This window comes from Nanorana parkeri, unplaced genomic scaffold, assembly GCF_000935625.1.
Source record: "Nanorana parkeri isolate BGI_ZX_2015 unplaced genomic scaffold, ASM93562v1 scaffold358, whole genome shotgun sequence".
Classification (NCBI taxonomy): Eukaryota; Metazoa; Chordata; class Amphibia; order Anura; family Dicroglossidae; genus Nanorana; species Nanorana parkeri.
In genome coordinates, this window is record NW_017306626.1 from 147,566 (window position 1) to 173,486 (window position 25,921).

Here is a 25,921-nt window from a genome sequence, read left to right on the forward strand (position 1 = left end):
GTCACTGAGACTGAGACTGAGACTAAAAAAAAAATGGTATGTACTGAAAACAAAAGGTTTTTATTTAAAATTAATTAGCATGTTGATAATAGGGCAAAAAAGGAAAGGCAAGAGATAGGCAGATTAAACTTCAGCTTTAAATTGTTCACTTGGTAAATTTAAAGCTGGTTGTAATTGCCTAATAACTGCTATGTACTAAGAGTTGTCTACAGCATTTACATTGAAGGACACAAGTGAGGTAATTGTGCAGATTACACTTCCCTTCATAAACACAACAGGGAAGAACCGTATGGTGGTCTTCTTTAAATATCAACAGGTAAGCTAGAATACCAGTAATGTCACAGGTGAAACTGTGTTTGGCATTGGATTCACCATTGTATTATATTAGTAAACAGGAAGTAAGTAACTTAGTAAGCAGAAAAAAAGATATAAAGAAAAAGAAGTAGGATTATCCAAGAAACTGGTTCTCGTGTTCCATAAATCTAACTCCAAATCTAAAACTTCCCCTCCACATGTCCCAAACCCAAGCTACATGTAAATATCACAATATCATATCTCGTAATGATTCAAAAAAGGATGAGTGTCTCGTGTAGTCAAATAAAGAATAGTAAACAAAATCACTGCAATTCTTTGCACAATCAATTGCAACAAGTGATTGTCAGTCCTCCAGAGTATGAATAATTGCAGCAGCTCATGTATGATAAATACTGTAATCCCATGTAAACCTTTAGCGTGTATATACCCTAGTGATATAAATAAAATTGTCTCCTTGACTGCAGACAATTGCTATATCACAATCGTGTTACTATTGGATTTGGTAGATGTCCGTGACAGAAACCTGCCAATTAGTATGCAATGGGTGAAATATTCTCATATACTGAGCAGGTAAATGCAAAACCCACAACCAAAGGGGTGCTAATGTCTTATTATGCTCCTTGCAGGAGCACCATCTTGAAAGTAGTCAATAGAGCTTAACCATATAAATGCAGCTACAGGTCCTTTGCATCAAACAAGTCATGCTTTTAATAGTCAATTATCCGATGCAAAATCATATTTGCTATAACTGGTAAAGATTATTATTGGTCTTTCACTGAATCTCCAGTTTTGCAGCAGGCACCTGCCAATTGGTATCTAACTCAATTGTAATAGTGTATAATGGGTCTCATTTACTCAGAAAATGTATTGAATGTGCACAGCGCCACTCTCTGATTGAAAGCCTTGCAGAGGTAATGATGGTCTAGAAGTTAAACTGTGCACTAGTCTTTCCATCAGACAGTCATGCTATTAATGTGAGAAAATGACTGTCAGAGGTAAGGCTCTGTTTGTTTTGACCCACATGGGTCCTTAGGAGGGAGTGCAGGGATGGGAGGCGCTGCCTTGCTTCTCTCAGGTGGGCATCACCTCGACGATGTCTCAATCAAGGCCTATCACACCATTTTCTGTGTCAAGCTCTTTCACAATCAACTCAACCTCTTAAAGGCTTCTCCAGTGTATAGAACATGTAAAACTCTTTATACAGTTCCCTAGATGAAAATCACTTGTACTTATAAGGTTGCATTGCATACTTCTATTTAAGACTAGGGGGCATATCAAAAGCAAACCACCTTAAGTAAAATGAATAGAATAGCAAAATATACATATAGAGTAAATATTAACCCTCAATACCACTGCACCCTAAATGCATGAGAAGCGGTTTCATATCACGGGCAATTACTACAAACCATATGTCAAATATTTAAAATGGTATCAAAAATTCTTCAAAAAATGTTCATAAGAAATAATTGGCAAAAAATAACCCACCCCAGGGATTTTTATAGACCTGCTCAACAGCGTCGCTTTTCAACAGTTTTAGCTCCCCTTTTTGTTCAATATTGAAATGACTTGCTATAGGAGATGATTGATTAAGAGCTTGCAAGTAAGGTAGATGTACAGATTACACTTGCCTCCCCAAACACAGCAGGGAAGAACTTTGTGGAGTTCTTCTTTAAATATTGCCAAGCAATATGTCAGAAGTCATGACACCAGTAATGTTGCAACTGGAACCAGTCCTAAGAAACTAGAGGTTACATAGTTGTTAAGGTTGAATAAAGACACAGGTCCATCGAGTTCAACCTATGTGGCTGTGTGTGTGTTTGAGCTACTAAGATTACCTATACCTCTGTATGTCTTGCTCTCTGAGAAAAGTATCTAGATAGATCTTGAATGATTCCATACTCTCAGCTGATACCACTGCCTGTGGAAGGGTGTTCCACAATTTTACAGCTCTCACTGTTTAAGGCTGGGCACACACCTTACAACCATCGCAAGACTTTTGTCTTGCGATGGTTGTAAGGTACTTAAAAAAACATACGATCTGCCTATCTTGCATAGGCAGATCGTACTTGCGATGATCGCAAGCCACGCCCCCTGAGGGGCGGGCTTCCGATGACCGCAATGCCGAACGGGCAGTGTGCGCTTGCGCACACCGGCTCATCCGGCTTTTATCTTACGAACATGCTACACACCCGCCAAACATCGTACGATACTCGGCGGGTTTTCGAACATGTTTGTAAGGTTAAAGTCGTGCGACCTTACAGTAGTAGAGGTCGCACGGCTTCCACACACCTTACGATAATCATACGATCGCGGGATTTCCCGCGATTATCGTACGATTATCATAAGGTGTGTGGGGACCTTTAGATGAAACCTTTTCTCTGTCAGTTTCAGGTGGTGGCCTCTTGTCTTTTTGAGTGAACTAACAGTAAACAGTTTATTACTGATTATCCCATCACCATTAAACAATTTGAACATTAATATCATGTCCCCTCTCAATCTCCTCTTTTCGAGAGTGAACAAGTTTACTGCATGCAGTCTTTCCTCTTAGCTTAGGTCCTCTAACCCCTTTATTAGTGTTGTCACCCTTCTTTGGACTTTCTCCAGCTTAAGGACACCCCTTCTGTAGATTGCTGACCAAAACTTAACTGCATACTCAAGATGTGGCTGAACCAGTGTTTTGTAAAGGGGCGGAATTATGGATTTGTCTTTACAGTACATTCCTTTTTTTATGCACAGTGACATCACTTTTTTTTCAGATTTTTAAAAAATCTTTTGCCAGATAATTTTGTTGGGGGTGTGGGTCTGGCAGGAAAGTGGACTTTCCATTTTTCATGGAAGGTCCAATTTAAGGTTGAATTGCAAGCCAGCAGCTAAATGCGCATATTGAAACTGTCTTTATTCAGGTACTCCGCCAAACAGCATAGGCAGATCCTCAAAACTCCACTGAATAAGCAATGTTGTGTCAAAAACACACCCCAAACATGCTGATTGCACAGTAAAGGAGCAGCAGCACACTGATGAAGCCATCACTCTGCTCAATCTTATTTACTCTCCTAGTCTGCATGTTCACAGTCATCACATGTGCATTGCAGCAGAGACCCGCTGGCTTCTAGTGCAGGCCCTCCTTCCACCAGGCTGAGTTCCATTCTTCTGTGCAAAGCAAAACAGCAGGCTGACAGCTAAAGAAACCATCTGTCATGCTGTCTCTTTAGCTTCAATAGTGGAGTCACTTCGCAGAAGGGATAAGGACTTTTGACCTTTCTTTGACTTCCCTAATATACATATCTGTTCTAGGTCTGTGGCTTGGATAGTATTGAAGCCAGAGTATCAGCAGTTTAGCTTGGCAGCTGGTATTTTCAGAATCATATTAGCAATGGAAGCCCCCATAATTCTCTCAGGAAAGTTTTACTTTAAACCAGGTTAAAAAAAAATAATTATTATTTAACCAGTTGAAATCCGCGGTGTTAAACCCCCTTCCCATCCAGGCCATTTTTCAGTATTCAGCGCTGCGGTACTTTGACTGACATTTATTCCGTCATGCAGCGCTGTACTGAAATGAATTTTATACCCTTTTTTGGGGACAGATAGAGCTTTCTTTTGGTGGTATTTATTCACCACTGGGGGTTTTATTTTTTTACTATATTAAGGAAAAATTACCGAAATTTAAAAAAAAAAACAGTTTCCCCTATATTAAATGATAAAACATTTATTATTACCCAATTTTTTGGTAAAATATAAAAGATGGGGTCACGTCGGGTAAAAAGACACTAAACATGTCAAGCCTTAAAATTGCGTGCGCGCGCGAAACCTCAAAAAACGATAATACCCAAAATTGGCCATAGGCGACGCTTTAAAAGCTGTTACCGCTCATCAGTTTAGTGTTATCAGTGATTGATGGCCCTAAAATGATTGCTCTCACTGCGACGTTCGCGGCGATATGTAACATGTGTAGCGCAATTGTAATTTTTGCGCGCTGGGGCACCGGACGCGTATTTACGTTTATAGGCGCGTAAACGTGGGGGTGGGGGAGTTAAACATTTTGGGGGGGTTTTTTCCCCTTTTTTTATATGTGACTTTTATTTTATTTTACTTTTTTATGTGTTACTTTTATTTTTTTTTATTTATATTTATTTTTTTGCACTTAATGTTATTGCTATTATATAGGGGGATAACAATCCCCCTATATAATAGCAAAGGCACACTGACAGGTCCTCTTTATGGAGACATTAGGGGTCTCTAGGAACGAGCACATATAGGCGATCGGCGGGCTATGGACCCGCCAATGCAGCAGTGCCGTCCGTCCGTTTTTTTTACTATGGGCGGACGGCAAGAGGTTAATCCAGTAATATTTCATGTAAAACAATAATTACATTTATTTTTAAATACAGATAAGACACGTATCGAAATCTAAATAGCGCAACACAGTTGATTTTATAGTATTGAGGAAGTGTACACACTTTTGAGGTGTTTGCAGCTTGCCACCATATAACCTTGTTGTTACATCCTAGCGCATTTTTTTCTGTTCATAAAGTATCTAAATGTGATACTAGATGAGCTTCCTTTAAAATGTAAAGGTAAAACTTTAAATCTAGGCACTAAACTGTTTTGTCCCCAATAGGAAACATTTTACATCCCTTTATTTATAGAAGCACTGCAAATACTTGGTCATTCTAAGTAAATTAGATTTAGAGATTACTCACACAGTACAATGCTGTAGACTGGGTGAGGTAAATATAAAAGTTACATTTTCCACAAACCAAAACACCCTTTTTGTAAGTTCCTGGGAAACAGAAACCCATAGCCACCTCCTGGTCTGTACTAGTTCTAGTAAACTCAACCACTGAAACAAAGACCCAGAACAAGTGTGTGAGAACGAGTGGTTCCATGGGATTCTAATCTTATAGGCGTTTGCTTTATGGTGCAACCTGTACGTTGCAGAAGGGTGAGAATGTGCAGGTAATTACAGGAAGCATAAAGAAACCAGATTCTGGCAGCTGAATTTTAGTAAAAATCAGTTATTTTTTTTCTGTTTTAGCAGCTTTTACTTAAAATAGACCCAAACTCAGGCAATCTTGTCCTTTAAACTGACAGTTAAAAGTTGATTGAGCAAGATATAGCAATAATAGTGGGCATTCTGCATCTGTTCTTTTGCCTTTTACCACTGTTTCATACATTAATTGTAACTGCAAGTAATCACTGGGGAGTTCTTCCTATCCCTAGATCCTGTTCCATGATGACACTATTGGTTTAATCCAATAATGTAAAGTGGAATTGAGAGGGATTTGTCTCTGAAGATGTCAAAGTCCTGATAGGCACCTCTAACTCTACAAGGTACAAAGACATCAAGCTACTATCACATAAATACAAGAGCTTATTTGCTTCTAATTGGGAATTGTAGATACATTTTTGCTTTGTCACATTAACACAGTGTAATGAATCTCTTTTAGCCCAACTTCAGATTTTAAGTATATGTCTACTTTAAGGAATTAGTGAACTAGTGTGTCCGTAAAAAACTGAATAACTGGTAAACTACATACACTGTACAGTGAAAGCAGCAACATTTTTACTCCACTGACCAAATAGTATGAGTGAACTAGTGATTTATAGGGAGACTTTGGTTCATACCCCCCGACTGCTTTATGGTGATGGTGTTTTAATTCTGAACTTTAGAGGGGATAACATGGCCCAGAAAACATTCAAAAGTCAACTGGTATTAAGCAAACACATTTTAAAAAAAAAATGATTCTCAAACAGTCCCCTTTTCATCTCTAGATATTACATGACTAAAGTGTTTGATCTAGGCTCTGAAAATATCCTTTGATCTTCCTAATTGCTAAAATGGCTGGAAAAATAATAAGCAAATATTGAAAAGAAGACAGTCATTGAACATGAGTGTAGTGAATATTGAACTTTCCTTTGCTGGTGGTCTTCAAAGAGATAAACAAACATTTTTTATTTGAAGCTAATATATGTGTGGAAAATGATAGAGAAAAATACACCACATACATGGTCACATAGATGCAAACAGTCTCAGAACTACTGCAGGTAAAATGATGTTCAACCACACAGCAAACTGTTAGGCTTGATGGTATCCACTCTGGTATTTGATACATTGTAAAGAATGAAAGGCTTTCCATGAGGCTGGATTGTGTCCATTTATTGTGAAAGGAATTAAATGCTTTACATGCATTAATTTGAGCTTGGCAGATATCTAGCAACTCCTGCAAGGTTTTTGAGAGTCTTCCACACACACGAACATGTAAAGATGCTTCCTTTCACAACCTCGCAAGTGCAATGTGATGACTGTATTGTGCTAGTTAAACATTCATTCTACATCTTACTTCAACCAAATGAAGGCACACTCTAGCATATAGGCTGCATTGCAACAAATATAACTAAGCAAGCAATCAATAAATATTCATTAAAATAGACGATTCTTCGTGCGATGGCCATTACTTACTTGAGATCAATATTTGCCCTCAAAGCTCTAAGGACATCTAAACAAAATTGTGCAGCGGACAGTTCTACACACACTGACAAAAGGTCTATAATTATTAGATGTGTGCATCTGACAGCACAGATCTGAACATTAATTTTGATCATTAAACAAAGCAATTGGCTTAAATAACTGAAATAATAATAAAAAAAGAATTTTGAGTGTCTATGTTAAAAAACATTAGCTGCCTAAGGAAATTCTTCCAAATATAGTAAGCAAGTCAGGACACTATCTTGGGCATTTTCCTAATATGGTGAAGTAAAATGATCTAAGATCATCTCATGCTTCTATATTTGATGCTTCAAAAACCCTTACCAAGCACTGTATTTATGCAGTGTTCAGTCATTGACCAAACTCTGAAAATATACCTAAACCATTACCAACTACTTTTTAGTAAATGAGTCAGTGGAACCTTTTCCCTAAGTGTGAGGACATTATCAGATCAAATGAGCAATACCGCATTGCTTTGGATCTGTCATCTTATATAGCAATCTTGCTTTTGGGCATTTTAAATAAGCCTCGGGGACAAATACTTAGAAAGTAATAGAAGAAATCTATATCTCTACAGATAACATGCCTAAGAGGGAAAAAAACTACATCAAAGAGAACCTGCAGTCAGAAGGGAGGAAACACTTTTCATTCCTGGGGTAGTCAAGAATGTTGAGGCCTACTGGAAGAGATAAAGCCTCCGGAACAAAAGTCACAAGCTGGAAGTGAAGGTGGAATGTGTCTAACCTAAAAAAATTAAGCATCACGTATGTAGTGGTCCGCTCTACGAATTATATCCAAACTTTGGGAGATTCTTTGAATAGTTTTATGCCATCTTACTAAAAGTACAATGACCTGGCTGGCTTCTAAAGGCCTCTAATGGATATACTTTCCGCCAGCATTCTTCCATGGCACGCTCCTGGATATTTTGAGTTCTGAGCAAACACAGACACTTTAATGATCTACTTTCAATTGTTAACACTTCCTATCCCCATCCCCCTCCAACTCTTCTAACACAAAAAGATAGTCTCAACAGCATAAAGGGCAGATGTTACAAAGCAAGTTCACGTTTGTAACAGTCTAGAAATATCACCTGGCCTAAGGGTATTCTCATGTATTATCCAGTGGTACTATACCTGCTTTAGAACTAATTTGTACTCTGTGGTGTTGCAAAAGAGAAGTTACAAACTTGACTGCATAAAACAAAACCCTGATCTCACCACCTACCTGACATCTAATGTAGATGGAGAGTAATAGGTAAAAATACTCAATACATGTACATGTACTTTATGGCAAAGCACTGGCTGCCATAGCCGACTGCATGCAGTTCATCTGTGTATTATTCTTGGTTGCTGCCCCCACAACTGAAAGTGATAAACCTCTTCAAATTAGGGCTGACACATAAAGTGCTGGATGCACTGCTGCAAACAATAGTTTCACGTTACTGATGATAGATTTGCAAAATATAAAACCTGCTGATGCTATGCGTGAACCCTCCCTTGGGCAAAAAGGAGAAGTATGCAGAAAGCAGAATGTTGCACAAACATGCAATCTTGGCTCTATAGGAAGAGGAGCGTGGGGAAGCAGGAGGAAGAGGGAGATGTAACATGACATCTTAGGCACAAAATTATATTAGGTGAAAAACAGCAATCTGCCCTAGTGTGCATGTTTATGCTATGGAGGTGGAGCTGCAACCAGGTACCTCTGGCATCAGTTTATCAATTGAGAAACACAAGCAGAGCCCTCTTTACCATCTTGTCTTGAATTGTATTGTGATTGTAATGCCTTCCCTATATTGTAAAGTGCTGCGCAAACTGTTGGCGCTATATAAATCCTGTATAATAATAATAACTGCAAAATGAACTACTGCTATTTCCTCTATGACTCAGTGACCAGGGGTGCATGGCAAAATCAGCCGCTAACTTATTATACACTTCTTGTATCATGCGTAGTACCCTCAAGCAATGTTTTTCTTTAATACGCCATGGCAACCAATCAGATCTAAAAAAGGAAAGTTGATCATATGAAATTATGTAAAAACCAATAGAAAAAAAGAAAACCTTTGCATTGTATACGTTGTGTGTGTGTGGCTACATGAACAGGTTGTGTTGTGTAGCTATAAATAAGAGGAGAAGAATGCCTTAGCCTCTCTGTGTTCTCACCTGTGTACATTAGCAGGAATATCACACTGAAGATCAGCTCCAGGATCAGCACACACAAGATAATGTAGAGATAGAGGTTGTCGTCTTTAAAGAAATCCTTGGCAGAGATTATCAGAAGGATGGCCGCATTGCCTAACAGAAAGGAACACAGATAAATGGGAGATGAGTGTGCAATTAATGCTTCTGGGGAAAATACTGTACGCAGAGACAATAACTAACAGAATACCTTTTCAAAAAGAAATTGCATCTCCAAATTCACAGCTGTGCAATGTGTCAGCATTGCTATGAGTTCTATTTGCAGGGGTCTAAAACTATATTGTCTACTATATTGTGTATTTAGCGAGTGCCTACATTGAATGTTATGTTATCTGAAATGCACTTCTAATGAGACTTTCATATTTTACTTTCTCGACATTCCATATTTTCTCCGTCTCCTGTCCAGCTCTATGCCCAACAATGTACTGAGCAACCCTGCTGAACAACAAGTGCCTAGATTAAAACAATTACAGGGCAAGAAAAGGGCACTGCTTTCACATAAGCTGTCCACAAACTGTTAGGGGTTCATTTATAAAAGTTTCCCCAGCACTAGTGCCTCTAAATGGCACTGATGAGTAGAGGAATTTCCTATACTCGTCAGGGCCATCTAAGGGCGCTAGTGGCGGGAAGCTAGTGCTGTGTGCACAGCGTCTGCCCAGGTGGAACTTTTATAAATGAACCCCTGAGAACTTTGTTGAAACTGTCCATTCGGAAACATTCTTTTGATTTTTTAATGGTTAGTGAAAGTTGTAGGACGGGCTGTGCAGATTAAAAAGTTGAACAAGATAAAGAATGTGTATGATAGTCACTCCTGACAAATGCCGGCTGCCCATACACTTTTTTTTAATACTGTATAGAGCAGATCAAGATTCTGTTGGGTTTTAATTGCTGTCTGAGGCATCTCTAGGGAGATTTCCTCTCTCATCTGCTGAACTCTTCAACATAGATTAAGAGAGCAATAAAAGCTGCTGGAGATTCAGGCCTTCCCCAACTCTAAAGAAAAAAAAAAGTATATTTGTATTGCTTTTATTGTGTCCCTCTGAGATTTGTCCTCACTTCCTGTCCTATTGACATGTTGTCACTGAGAGAGGGGAAATCTCCCCAACAAGCCCAAATAGAGAAGTAAAAACTGGCACAGGTTTAAACCATTCTTCAAACTAAGGGGAAAAAAAGTTACGTTTTGCCTGGAAATATGCTTTAAGTTGTCCATACATATGCAAGTTATCCATAGAGAATGTAATGTTCAATTAGAATCTATTCCAATAAATGGCCCTATGTACTGATAAAAGAAGATGGGGTCCTACAAAGGACAGGCTCTCATATGCCACCTTTTGTGGTCCTGTATACCAAATGCCCATGGACCTGTCAGATGTGACAATCACTGTTGCAGACCAGGTAGCCCACAACAGTTTTGGACACCCCATGTATGGGCTGGATTTGGATAAAACATTAGGATCCAGATGTCCTATACACTCTATTTTCCTAAATAAACTCTTCCAGCTGTGCGGAGGTAGCCTGCATCCTCCATGGATTTGCATTGGCTGGCTTGTGTGGCTCTGCACCGCTCTCTGCCATAATAACAAGGAATTGTCATGCTAATACATGCATCAGTAAAAAACAAAAGGAGACATTTTAGGACTGCGGGTGAGATTGTTTTTCTAGGTTTTACATTTGTTAAGCCGAAAATGCATGGAAAAAAAATATACATGAAGTGTTACGTTGGTACACACTGGGCACTCTTATGGTAATCACACCACTTAATTGAAAAATGTACTTCTCAATGACCATGAGAGCTGACATCTGGAAACACATGAGATGCTAAGGCCAACTCTGGGGGGGTGGGTGATGATTACATATGTTTATAATTGATTAGGTAGTCACAAATTATATACAAAATAAATACTGCAAAGGTTTATATTGTTAGATTGCTAATGTAATAAAATTCTCCAATGCGCATAGACAATGTAAGATGTGCTTCTCCAGTCTAACACTTTTTGATCCTGTGTCATTTGAACATTTTCTGCCTTGTAGCTATGAAAAGGAAATTCTACCTCCTAAACTTTACCTTTAACTTTAACTTTTTTTTTTTTTACCAATAAGCCCTGAATGGCTAAAGTGACCGAGTCTCTTTATGGTCCAACCAATGACCCAATGATAATCACCATTGTTGCACTCATTTGCGACCCAATGATAGCTTCCAGTGCTTCCTCGTATGGTGGAGTGTGTGACCGTTTCACAAGATGTAGTGCAGAGGCCTGACCTCACCCGAACACTATGATGTAAGGGAGGAGGGTGATGTCATCAAACCTATGTATAATCCACTACCATGGAGTATGATTCCCTGTTTAGAGAGAGGAGCAGTAAGGCAGCACATGGTAAGAGTACAGTAGAATTGGTTGGGGGTGGACTTTCCTGAATGGGCAGAGTGACAGAATCTTTTTAAAGCACCATTCTACCATGCAGCACTTTTTATAGGATACAGAACCCTTAGCATCCTCTCCTCTACCAGTCTGCTCATTGAAACTAAAAGAATAGTAAACCGTTGTGACCATGTTTTATGTTACACATATATTTAGGGTGTAGCATAGCATAAAACACTTACCTGAATCACAGTGTTCTTCTCTGCACAGGCCTGTTTAGATTTGTATAAGACGTGGCTGTGCATGGCTTTAGCTGCACAGATGTGTCATCTATTCACAGGATCTAGAAAAGACTACAAGTTCCATATGCCACTTATAAATCTCAATACAGTAGAAATGTGTTGAGGTCTCTGCACTTATAGTCCACAGATTACTACCTCCAAAACCAAAGGCGTGTACCTTGGTATGGACTATGGGCTTGAGGACTAGTTTGCAGGAGCATATGCATTGCATCCACTGATTATTGTTGCCATGCTTTGCAGGCTCCATTGCAAACGATTAATAAATGCACATCAATGTCTTTTCTACACTTAGCCCGGCTTCGGGCACGTAGCAGGGCTAAATGTAGAGGGGGAGCTGTTTTTTACAAGTGATCTCGAGCAGCTGTACAGCCGCTCAAGATCACTTGTAAGTAGCCCAATTGTCACTCCCCTGCTCCCCCCTCCATGCTCCATCCCTCCCTGAACACCGCCTTTCTCCCTGCCCGTTGCATCTCCTCCCGGCTACAGGCCGTCATCGCCCACTAACTCTGTCACTGCCAGCCGCCTCTCTCCCCGCTCGCTGCCTCCCTCCCAACCATGGTTTTTGGGGTCTCGTGCTCTTCTGGGGCACCGGGGGCCATGGCAAATTACTTCAGGATTGAGAGCGGGAAGCAGAGCGGAGAATGTTCGTTCTCCGCTCTGCTCAATGTGAACACCGAGACAGGAACGCTGCACTCCCAGCCTTCCAATCTCAGTTGTCACAGGAGATTGTGCTAGAACTCCTGTATTGGAGGTGACAGGTTCCACAAAGAGAACCTGTCACCTCAGAATGCTAAACACACATGGCAATTGTTAGCTCTTGTGTGATAGCAATAAAGTTAAGTGAAAAAAATTTTAATTAAAAAAAAAGTGTAAAAAAGTAAAAAATAATAACTAAATGAAAATGTTTAAAAAGTAAAAAAGACATTTTTTTAAATGTAATAAAGTAAAGAAAATAAAAATGTAAACATAAAGATAAGATAAATAACAAGTAAAAGAAAATTAAAGTAAATAAAAAAAAATTAAAACCAACCACAATGCTCCCACCATCTGCATGGGAATAAACGCACGTGTAAGGCATTGTGTGTGTGCGCTGAGCGCTGCCCCCATTCCAATGTGTAACATATTGTGGTAGTGGGGCAGCATCGCTCTCAAAACACACACAATGAGCATTAAAGGGTAAGTTCACTTTACAAAGTAATTTGGGAAAATGGAATTACCTGCTCAAATCTGCCCCCCCAAAATCTGGCCCCCGTCTCTCCCAAACCCCCACCTCCCGGCTATACTTATCTTTCGGCGAACAGTCCTTTCCCCCGCCAGTAAGGGTGTACTATCTGTACCCCATACTGCTGCCCAGTGCTGCCCTGTGTCATGTATTCTGAATTTCCCTTGCAAATTAGCACTGTTAAATACAGTTTTGGTTAAGATCATTTTTTGCATCACAAGTGCGTAGATTCTAGTCCTTGGACAAGTAGATTTTTTTTAATTTTTATTTTCACACCCCTTTTGTGGATTGTGAGGTGGACATGCTGGCTGATTTCTCCCTTTTTCCAGTGGATTGGTCTGATACCAAACCAGTCTTGAAGCATGGACAGCTGTGAGTAGCTTGGGTGAGGACAGCCCATATTCTGCATATGGTTATAATTTCTGCAAAGTTTAGTTTCCCGTATGGTGGTAGAAAAGGCATTCTGTGACTTGGCTAGTCTTCATTTTCCAGAATGATTTCATGGTCAGGCTGTAACATTTCAGCATACTGGTGAGGTTTCTTTGGTATAAAACAGAAAACATGTATTCAACTGTGTGTTGAGCCGTTTGCCTAGAGTTCCGCTTCACAAAAAATGCCTACACAAATACAATAAAGAAGTCATATCTTAATGTTTGGACTTGCCTGAAAAAAGGTGAAAAACTGAAGCAATTGCCATCTCCTAGTAGAAAGATTGTACCAGATTGGAATCTGGGACCTCACTGACAGATAAGAAGAGTAATATAACAAAACTTCTCAATCAAAGTGCACTGAGGGTAGATACAAGTGTAAAATTCCAAAGCATCAGACATACAACTGTAAAGAAAAGCATTCCTGGCAATGAAAGCACCCACATAGGCTCCCAGTCATAATAAGAAAGCAGGATTAATTACGGACCAGCTCTGGGTTTCCTCCACAGCCTCATTTACTGCAGGACACGCTTTCCACTCAGAAATATAGGTGATAAACAAAAAGACGGAGCCACTAAATCACCAAGGAAGAACATTTTCCAGAACCCGATTCTGAAAGATTGCACCGCTCATTGTAAGTGAAATTTATACTTTTTGTTATTTGCATGTAGAAGCAATTCATCATTCATAAGAAGAAACAAATCAGTGCAACGGCAGAGGAAAAATACTGAATAGATATTACGGCATTCTGAAATGACTGGACTTGTTGAACAAGATTTTTTTTATGTTGGACTGGGCATTATATTTAGACTGTGACCTTTATTCACCTACGCTGCTGGACTTAAAGTGCACCTGTCACTAATAGGCCACTGTTACTGACTTCTCTTTTTGAGAATGTTTGTTCCTAAAGGGAATGTACAGTATAGTCTTCTGCAATGTTTATTTAGATACATTTATAAAAGAACAGTGTGGTGTGAATAATCTTATTGATGTTCCTTAATGTTAACAAAAACCTTGTTACTTATAAACCTGGTTTATAATTTGTGGTTGTATATGTGCAGTATATGGCAACATACCCAGGCTCTTCTTCCTGGACTGCAGTGGTTATGGTTCATTACCCTATTCTCACAATGCAATTTTATGACTTGACCATCTGAGTGAAAAGAATGCACTCCCTGTGTAGTTGGTTACTGGTCTCAACAGATGTTAAAGCAGACTTTCACACCCTTTTTTAATTGTAACTTTATATGAAATCACTACAACCCCCCCCCCCTTCCTTTTTTAGAATAGCTAATAGTTTTTTTTTGTTTTTATTTAGGCCATCTCTTAGTTCCTGGTTTTCTCACCCAAGCAAGAATGACATGGCTGTGCTACCCACAGTCTCCTGGAATACTAATGTCACAAATCTCAGAAGACTTTGGGCCACCAAACACACAGCTGAGGAGGCAGCAGGCTCCCGATGACATGGTAAAGGAACTTGGCCACATGAGACCCAGCATGCAGCAGTGGACTACACCAGGCATTGCTGGATTCACTTAGCATTGGAGTATATTTTTTTACCCAACGGACAAGGTAAGAGGAGCCTACAAACTAAAATCAAGAAGGGGTAAAATTCCCCTGTAACCCTTTAGCGACCAGTGATGTACATAGTACGTCATTGGCAGTGTGCCTGTTTACAATGGAAGAGATTCTTGCAACTCAGCTGCCACCAGGTTGCTTCCATGGGCCGGTAAAGTTCCAGCCAGTGGGAAGCTGGGGAGAAGAGTGGCAAACTCTTGTTCACCGATCTCCTCCCCGCCTTATGGGACCAGGAGCGACGTGGATTGCATCACTTTCGGTCCCTGAAGCTCAGCAATAAGCTATTGAAGTGGGATCTGCACCTCAACAGCTTAGAGTGGAAAGGAGATACTAGGTGTCTTTTGGACACCCAGTATCACCTCTTAGAGGACCGGTCAGTGCCAATCTGCTATCACATGGGGGGCTTTGAAGCCCCCCTATGTGCTAGCAATTAAAGGAGAACTATGGGGTTAGGGTTTTTCCCCATAGTTCTCCTTAGGGTAACAGGAGGACACAAACTAGCGTCCTCCCGTCACCCTAGGCTCAGTATATCTATACTGAGACGTCGCAGCTGAAGCCAATCACGACAATTATGTCTGGATCCACCCAGCTGCGTGAATGACAGCTGGCTCTGAAACTATTAAATAAAATAAACGTAAAAATAATATAAAACATTTTTTTTAAAGTCCCCCATGAGCATGCGTGTATTTATATAAACACGCGTCGGGTGCGCCTTCGTGCGAAAACATCTGTGCGTATCTCGAAACATTTGACCTTTAGGGGCTTTTAAAGGGTAGTCTTAGGACTTTTTGGGGTACTGGATTTTGTCGCCGCTTCACAGATGCACAAAATTTTTAATTGAATATTTACTCGTTGTAACCTCATCTTTTATATTTTACAAAAACAAATGGGTATTATATTTTGCTTTGGGGCACTAAATTTACCTGTGCATTTCACAAATGTTGGGGTTTGATAAGGAGTTGGGCTAATATTGTGCACCATAAAAATTTGCAACTGCCACCATTTTATGCTAGGGGGTATTGGCTTTCAGAAAATATAAAATATTTGCAGGTTATGTGTGCAAAAAATAAAAAAAAAGCCCTTGACAGCGAAAGGATCCTCAAGGGGTTAAGGAAGACTGATGACATTATGTTTGAAGTACTTGATATGCACCAAGGCACCCATTCAGGATTAAAGAAAGGTGTACTGAAATCAGTTGCAGAGTTACCACACACCATTAGGGAGACAGTGACTCTCAGCTTTTTGTGAATTCTCCAAAGGAAAGAGAGAGAGAGAGAGAGAGAGAGAGAGAGAAAGAGAGAAAGAGAGAGAAAACAGTAAGCCCTGAGTGTCATCAGGACAGAAAGTGAGGGGAAAATCTTCTCAGCAAGGGCACAGACAACACTAAAACCCTGATGAAAGATCTAACCCTTCTCCGCTCCACACAACTGGAGGTTAATTTTATTAAGGAAATTCACTAGCTAAACACCACTGATATTAGCCAGCGCTATATTTTGAGACAATGACGTGGTTGGGTGCTATAAATATTCATCCCTCTAACTCTCTCACATACTTTGCACTAAAAACTACAGAAAATCTTCCAGGGTTTTAGTGATAAAAGCAATGCTCCAAATTACTGGGGATCTGATGAAAATTAGGCCACTCAACTAATGACTGATAAATACATATCTTTTACTAGTAGGAGCAATAATAACTGAAAAGTAGTCACTGCTGTCGCCCTTTTATTTTCTTTCTCCTGCCATCAGATCTCTGGAATGATCTGAATAGATTTTATTTTACTGCATATCTCTAACTATAGTCCTCTCTGCTATGTACAATGTTAATAATATTTAAAAGAGAACTATGGGGTAAGCTCGCGATATACTGAGCTTTGGGTCACGGGAGGACGCCAATTTGTGTCCTCCCGTGATCCAAAGCTCAGTAGATCGCGAGCTACAGCTCGTGGTATACTGAGACCGCCACAGCCGAGTCGAGATCCACTGTCGAGATCCACCCAGTAAGTGACAGCTGGCTCTGCCTATCTAGAGGCAGAGACAGTTGTGCCCGCCCCCTCCCCCGTTCCTCAAGTCGGTGCTGGAGGATCGGAGCAGGGAGAATTCCCTGCGGGGATCAGTGACTGACTGCAGGGAGATGATCGAGAAGTGAGCGAGCGATGGTATGTGTTCGCTCACTTCCCGATCTATTGAGGCGACGTGACAGTTCATTGTCACACGTGGGCTCGAACCATGAGGATGAGTGATTTTCACTCACCTCATAGTTCTCCTTTAACCACTTCCGGGCCGTAATACGTCTATAGACGGCGGCCCGCAGAAGTGGTTATAACAAGAACACGGCTGCTGGTACGGCTTTTAACAGCAGGCAATTGCTGTTAATGTACAATCGATCCGGCGCCAGTACAGGCGCCAGGTCGTTTATACAGCGTGGCGCCTTTGGCTTCCCCGGGCACCGCTGTCCTCGTGCGGCGCCCGGGAGTGGCTCAGCGGGTCTCCCCGCAATGATTGGAGAGAGATTCAGCGGCTTACAGTTTATTATGTTTATTACATCACTTCCGGTGTCATTCTTACAGTCTCCGGCTCTTGGAGCCAGGAGATAAAGCTGGGGAAGCAAATCTCTGCTTCATCAGCTTCTTTGGGGTCCCTAGGTGACATTAGCAGGTTTATTCACAAAAGGGGGAAGAGTTTAGAGAAGGCAGGAGAAGTGAACAATCTAGGCCAACATAGCCGATTTGGAAAAATTCTCAGATTCAGCTTTGTTGTACTAGATTGTTCACTTTTGTGAATAACCCAGTTGGTGTCTGAAAGACCCCTGATGTCTTATTAAAGAGGACCTGTCACACCTTATCTGCTATTACATAGGGTGCTTGTTATCCTCCTATGTGATAGCAATGGGTTTAGTGGATTTTTCGAGATATTATATATATATCTCGAAAAATTTTCTTACTATTTTCTATTTTCGGGGCATTTTCTTACTATTTGCGCACACATGATTAAAATATACATTTTTGTATATTTTCTTACTATTTCTTACTATTTTCTTACTATTTGCGCACACATGATTAAAATATAAATTTTTGTATATTTTAATCATGTGTGCGCAAATAGTAAGAAAATGCCCCGGACAGAAAGTGGTTAATGTGATTGCTCTGTTTTGATTAACCTTTCAACTGTTATTTATTTATTTGATACTGTCAAGCAGTTTTATCAACAAAAAATTGGAAAAAATATGAATTATTGCATCTCAATAGTTCGTATTATTACAATAACAAAAATATAAAACAACCTGGTAAGAAAACCTCTTCAATATTATATCACAAAACATGAACCTCTCACATTGTGTAGCTGTGGTGCCCCCTTGTGGTATGGTTTGAATGTCACCAACAAAAACAAAACCTTTATCTTTGCTGCTACATGGTTTACATATATATATTTATATAATTATACTGTATGTATATATACACACACAGTTGTGTGAAAAAGTGTTGGCCCCCTTCCTGATTTTTCATTGTTTTGCACGTTTGTCACACTTTAATGTTTCAGATCATCAAACAAATTTAAATATTAGTCAAAGATAACACAAGTAAACACAACATGCAGTTTTTAAAAAAGAGGTTTTATTATTAAGGGAAAACAAAATCCAAACCCACATGGCCCTGTGTGAAAAAGTGTTTGCCGCCTAAACCTAATAACTGGTTGGCCCACCCGTAGCAGCAAGAACTGCAATCAAACGTTTGCGATAACTTGCAATGAGTCTGTTACAGCGCTATACATGAATTTCATCTTTGCAGAATTGTTGTAATTCAGCCACATTGGAAGGTTTTCGAGCATGAACCGCCTTTTTAAGGTCATGCCACAGCATCTCAATAGGATTTAGGTCAGGACTTTTACTAGGCCACTCCAAAGTCTTCATTTTGTTTTTCTTCAGCCATTCAGAGGTGGACTTGCTGCTGTGTTTTGGATCGTTGTCCTGTTGCAGAACCCAAGTTTGCTTCAGCTTGAGGTCACGAACAGATGGCCGTACATTATCCTTCAGCATTTTTTGGTAGACAGCAGAATTCATGGTTCCATTTATCACAGAAAGTTTTCCAGGTCCTGAAGCAGCAAAACAGCCCCAGACCATCACACTACCACCACCATATTTTACTGTTGGTATGCGGTGTTACTCTTACGCCAGATGTAAATGGGACACACACCTTCCAAAAAGTTCAACTTTTGTCTCGTCAGTCCACAGATTTTTTTCCCAAAAGTCTTGGGGATCATCAAGATGTTTTCTGGCATAACAGGGACGAGCTTTTATGTTCTTTTTGCTCAGCAGCGGTTTTCGTCTTGGAACTCTGCCATGCAGGCCATTTTTGCCCAGTCTCTTTCTTATGGTGGATTCATGAACACTGACCTGAACTGAGGCAAGTGAGGCCTGCAGTTCTTTGGATGTTGTTGTGGGGTCTTTTGTGACCACTTGGATGAGTCGTCGCTGCGCTGTTGGGGTAATTTTGGTTGGCCGCCAACTCCTGGGAAGGTTCACCACTGTTCCATGTTTTTGCCATTTGTGGATAATGGCTCTCACTGTGGTTCGCTGGAGTCCCAAAGCTTTAGAAATGGCTTTATAACCTTTTCCAGACTGATAGATCTCAGTTACTTTCTTTCTCATTTGTTCCCGGATTTCTTTGGATCTCGGCATGATGTGTAGCTTTTGAGGATCTTTTGGTCTACTTCACTTTGTCAGTCAAGTCTTATTTAAGTGATTTCTTGATTGCGAACAGGTGTGGCAGTAATCAGACCTGGGTGTGGCTGGAGAAATTGAACTCAGGTGTGATAAACCAGAGTTAAGTTATGTTTTAACAGGGGGGGGGGGGCAAACACTTTTCACACAGGGCCATGTGGGTTTGGATTTTGTTTTAATTTTAAAATATTTTTAAAAAAGCATGCGGCAAGTAAAAAAGAACTCTTGATTTCAATCAATTATTCCAAGTTAGTGACTCAGCAGTAATAGCAGTCTACATAATGCTATTAATAAGGTGAAACCTCCCTGTGCATGATATTTAACATTGAAAACTGTTTTTTATGCAATCTAAAAATCTGCTGGAAGAAAGTGGATAGTGCACAATACCTGTAGAGTGTATAATTAGTGGCATTGTCTTGAGATTCCTTGTGGAGCGGTACAGTTTAAGATATCCCCGGTTTCTTGCTTTGGCATGATGGTACTGGACAAATCGCTCATTGACCACGTGCAGCAACCACAGTATGACTTTACACATGATCACAATTGTAGTCAGTCTAAAGGGATCAGTGTATGTCTTGCATTCATCCTCATCACCGTGCAGCAAGCAAAAATAACCAGAGACAGCCGTCAAAGCTACAAAGGCTACCTGGGGAAAGAAGAAGAATTCTGCACGTTAAATTAGAAAACACAAATATTTATAGTAGTGCAGCACAAAGCCTATTTACACAACCTGCCGTCTGAAGCTGTTAGAGCTGCTACTATGCCTATTGGCTGATCTCTTAAAACAGACATTCAGAATGAGTTGTCTGAAAGACTACGTGCAGGACGGAAAGCTCTATTGGTTCCTCAGTTCTGAGCAGCTTAAAATGTTGAGATGAGAAGTGTCTACACACTGCTTCCAATGATCTCTTTTACCTCCAATAAAAGACACCTCTCTGCAACGTGATGCTATGGAGTGCCGGATCTACAGCTGGGTTCCTGTTCACTTCCTGTTCCAATCCAAATCAGTGAAACAAATGGGCTGGAGTCCAACAAAGGTTTCTTGTTTCTGATTATTATTTAAATACACAGACAGCGGACATTGGCATCGTCAGGACCAATAAAGCATTTTGGATACAAAGACCTAGCGATGGATTAAGGCTTTCTTAGCCGAAATGCGTCAGCAGTTCTGGCTATGCCACTGTCAACTATACACTTTAGCAACTATGCACTTTAGCAAGAAACAGAAACCAGGGGCCTTTCTTTCACTAACTCTTTTAATGTGTTCACTTGTGCATGACTGTTAAAGGAGAACTATGAGGTGAGTGAAAATCACTCATCCTCATAGTTCGAGCTGACGTGTGCCACAGGTCGGCTTAATGGATCTGGAAGTGAGCGAACACATAACGTCGCTCGCTCACTTCTCAATCCTGTCCCTGCAGAGAGCCATGACTGTCACTCACAGCTCCCTGCAGGGATTCCCCCCCCCCCTCCCCTGTACGATCCTCCAGCGCTGACTGGCGGAAAGGACGGGGGAGGGGGCGGGTACAAGTGGCTGTGCCTCTAGATAGGCAGAGCCAGCTGTCAATCAAGCAGCTGGGTGGATCTCGACAGTAATGTCGGTATCTGTCCCGGCTTCGGCGGTCTCAGGATACCGCAAGCTGTAGCTCACGGTATACTGAGCTTTGGGTCATGGGAGGACGCTAGTTTGTGTCCTCCCGTGACCCTTAGGAGAACTATGGGGTCAGTGGTTTTCCCCATAGTTCTCCTAAGGGTTAAGGGATAACCAGTAAGAGAGCTACCACTATGTATTCTTCACTGTACACCACAAACTAAGTTTTCCATCCCATCCATAAGACTGGCCGCAATTCGGAGCCTGCAGTGTCCCATCTGAACTGAAGCCAAAACTTTTAGTTTTTTTTTGCCATCAGTGTCTCATTGGGGAGATTTCCATTAAAGTGACATTAAAGTCAAAGATTTTTTTTCCCCTCCCCCCAATGTTAATGTCAGCACTTCCCTTAAATGATGTTTCTTAATCCGATCTTGTTCTTCCTGTCGTTTTCATCTGTCCCTCCAGCGCTGCTGCGGGTCTCCGATCCAGCGCTGACTCCTCTGTGCTTGCTGGCACTTCCTGCCCCGCGTTGTCTGCATGCGGGTGCACGCGTCCATAGACTTACCTTGCGTCTCTGCTCGTCTCCCGGGCAAAAAATGTAAACTGCGCATGCTCCCGCCCCAAGATCCTTTGCGGCCGCCCAAGAATTTTCACATTTTTGAACGGGAGCGCGCGGGGAAGACACAGGTACGTTTAAACCGCTTTTAAAGCGGGTTTTTTTTTTTTTTTACACTTTTTGCATATATCTACTGCTTGCTAGCAGTAGATATATGCAAAAACAATGGAGGGTTTAAGGGCCCAGTCACATCATGTCCGGATAATCTCCAGACCGTTTCTGGACCCAAAATGCATCCTAATGTATCCCTATACTATTTCTGGTCTGGGCGTTCCAGCCCAGACCAGAAAAATACTGCTCGTCTTATTTTGTCTGGTCTGGAATGCACTGGAACGCATAAAAAACAATAAAAACGCACTGGAACGCACCGGTAAGACCATTTTAAGCTAAAAAAAAAACATTTCCAAACGCAGAATGTGGCAAAAACGCGGCAAACCGCAATGCACTGCATTCCAGATCTGGTCTGGAAAATGGTGTGAACCTTCCCTAACTTTGGAAGAACAGGAAGTGCGATAAAATCCCTACTAAAAGGTGCCCCATACACCTAGCGAATATCAGTCGGAAATCTAACACAATCAGGTTTTGGTACGATAATCGGCCAGTTGGTGGGACATAAACGATCGGAATTACTGTACAACTGGCTGAATTTCCTCGATCGGTCAGGCTGGAAAACCTTTTTCAAATTGAGTAAAAATTGATGGATTAGTGGCGTTTTCATAAGAAAAAAAATTGCAACATGAACACTGCACATATGCAAACGAAAATCCGTTCTGTCGATCGACAAAATCCGGTCAGTTAGTATTGCTAATAAACGATAATCAAAATCCACATTGGTCTGTGCTTTATGGGGTATTCGAGCGGAACACGGACGACGGTTCGATGAGGGCACAAAATGAATCGAACGATAATCGCAAAGTGTATGGCCAGCTTAAGGGAGGAACATCCCTGGTGGTCAGCAGGATCACCAGAACTAGTGTCCCCATTGGAAGATTTCCCATCCTGTTCTGATGACACCCCAAAATGTGTGATTTTCTTTCACTGATAACGGTCACGGGACAAATTGACAGGTTGAATCTCCGCTTTGTTTCTATCAAATCATTTGTCCAATTTGGAAAACAAATACAGTAGGACTGACCACATGCATTGCAATCTGACTGTATAATCTCCTTTAGATCTACCAACAACTATGTAGTGTGAGGGCCTGTCTGTTTTGGTAGATTAGGTAGGTCCTCATATTACATAGTTTTGGTAAATCTAAACTTGATTGTATAAAGATTGTACAGTCAAAATGTAATGCGTATGGTGACCCTAAGCCTGCTGACATGGTCATAACATGGTATGCTTCCCAGCTTCTTAGCATTGTCCATCAGACAGTTGCAGTGCTGAGGCCATATAGAAACATTATTTATCATACGACAGCATTGAAGACAGCCACCAAATGATTTGTTTTTTATTTGGTACTTGTCCCACATGCCCTTCACATACTGTATATTCATGCATATGTTCTCACATAGTTTCCTCCTTACTATCAATCTATTATAATCAGTCCTGCATCAAATGACAAAGAGGGCTGACTGATTATTTAACACCAGACGAAATCGAGAGACACTGCCCACAGTGACCACTCAAGATACATTATATTGCCCACATGCTGAGGAAAACATCATAAAAATACCACATTATGGGCAGCAGATGGAGCTGAGGAGCATGCAAATGAGTATTTATTTCATTTTATCCTCAGCTCCATCTAGTGGCTGTAATGTGGTGTTTTCCTGATAGTATATTTTCTTTCCAGGTCAAATGTAGTAACATTCGTCTTTGCTCCATTCACAGAGAACGAATATACATGCAGTCTTGCAGGACAAAATGATCTTCAACAATTTATAAAATACACCCCACAGTGTACAGAGTGTTTTAAATTGTTTTTAACCACTTGCCGTCTGCCCTTGTAAAAAAACGGACGGCAAGCTCCTATCAGCGGGTCGCCGTAATTAAACAGCTTTTTTTTTCCTGCTCGAGTGCGCACGGGCAGAAAAAAACAGTTGAATGGAAACAGCCGTTACCGGCTGTTTCACATACAAGTGATCGGCGGCTCTATAGCCGTCTGATCGCTTGTATGTGCTGCCTGCAGGCCTGCAGTGAGGAGGAAGATGGGAGGGAGATCAGCATCTTCCCCCTTGCTGATCTCCCTCCGCCATCTGAATGCAGAAGTGATGTGTATTACATCACTTCCGCAGTCAGCTGTCATTTCTCTGGCTGCTATAGCCAGAGAAGAAGCTGATGAAGCAGATCTCTGCTTCATCAGCTTCTTTGGGGGTCCCCAGGTGACAATAGGGGTCTTCGAGACCCCTAATGTCTCCATAAAGAGGACCTGTCAGTGTGTCTGTGCCATCATATAGGGGATTGTTAGCCGTTGTTAGCAGGTCACTGTGTTTTTGTAACAATTTCTTACCTGCAGCAGTAGTAGAACAATGCACACACAGACAGTAGGTACTGGGAGAAATGTACGTCGGATCTCAGACTGAAGCTTCTGAGAAGGTAAAAGAGGGGCATCTAGGAGGCAATCGTCGTCTGCACTCTGTGTAAGCTCTCCAGAACTCTGAAAAAGAACGAGCACATAGCTAGAGGTCATATAAATGATTTAACAATAATTTGATTTTAGTATACATGAGCAGATCACTGCGGTCACATTTGGAGATAAAACATTGAAATGCAAAAAAGGGAACCCAGCTACTTGGTTAGGGCCTCAAATATATATATCCGCTCCACTTCCTTTTCTCAGTAATCTGGGGTACCCCTGAGGAACAACTTTTCTTTAAAATGCTGGAGATGTATTTCACATACACAGAGGACTCGCACACAGATAGCCTGATGTATCAAAATGCCAGATTAAAGACAATTCTTCCAGGTACCAGTCACCTTAAAAGCTGCCATGGTAGGTTAAAGCTGGCAATACTGGTAGACTTTAGTATGAACGTTCATATAAAATAATCCCATCAGAACATTCCATGTCATCAGAGACTTGACGGACGTCGTTCGAAATTGCATTTGGTTTTTAACGTTCGATTTTGGAAAAGAATGGAGTTCCCAGAATGAAAACCTCATTCACGGTTAGAAGGTTGTTCACCTGACAAAAAGCCTCCATCCTGCTCCATTGATTTATTTCATACTACGTTGAAAAACAATCATCGATTTGACCCCGTTAACTATTAGAACGCCAAACGAATATTCCAAATTACAAAACTCAATTGGTGTATGGCCAGTTTTATTCTGACTGCAGATAGAGAGCACAGAGGTGGCACAGCACGGTGAGTAAACACACCCATCCCACTTGTGAGGAGCTGAGCGACATTTGGCAGCAATGGATCAGAGAGAACTCAAATTAAAGTAAATTTACTAGACTTTGATTTTAGCTCAGACAGTCATAGAATGTTCTGGATATTGGTTTTATTTGTTACCTGGAAGTGCCAGCTTTGCATGAACGAGAGAAGACCACTGGAGACAATGCAGGGTGGAGGGTCAATGAAGACCACTGCTGCAGCTCACACTTTTTAGGGCTCAAGCACAAGGTAATCTACACAGAAAAAGGTTGGCAAATGTTTAATGCGTAAAAAATGCTCGAATTTGGTCCGCAAAGTGTTTACCAATCAGCTGCAGGCGCCGCTGTCAGGATGCTAAGGACAGAGCGGGAGATTCATCCATCCACACTGTTAGCGTGTCAGAGGCTGAATGGAAAAAATCTATCCATGTGTACTCAGCTTTAGACAGCTGCCACCAGAACAAGTGTCCTCACTGGAAAAGTTTCCCCTACAATGCTATCCTGGTGACAACTCAAAATTCTGGATTTCCCTTAGGTTCAGTCCCAGCAACAGTGGTCACTAGGACATAGAGAGAGGGTGAAACTACACCGCAGAGATACAGATAACAATAAAAACTCATTAATAAACATGAATGCTCTCTTTATGACATAAAAACCCTTAAAACAACATTCCTGAGAAACAAGGCTCAGTAGGCTCCTATGTAGTCTACATTGTTACCAGTAGAGGTCAGCATTTTGCTTCCATATGAAAGGGGGTGAGATGCAGTCGTAAACCCAACAATACAAACCAGT

The 25,921-nt window shown here is 41.0% G+C and overlaps 1 protein-coding gene across 1 annotated transcript in view; it reads right to left on the bottom strand.

Moving 5' to 3' along the window:
- The window catches only part of TMEM192 (transmembrane protein 192), a 61,147-nt gene that overhangs the window by 13,638 nt on the left and 21,588 nt on the right, over positions 1-25,921 (bottom strand). Inside the window, exons 3-5 of the mRNA XM_018558779.1 lie at positions 24,263-24,409; positions 19,991-20,249; positions 8,962-9,093 (exon numbers count right to left, since the gene is read on the bottom strand). Of these exons, the coding sequence (XP_018414281.1) occupies positions 8,962-9,093; positions 19,991-20,249; positions 24,263-24,409 (538 nt within the window). The remainder of the gene's footprint in view (positions 1-8,961; positions 9,094-19,990; positions 20,250-24,262; positions 24,410-25,921) is intronic.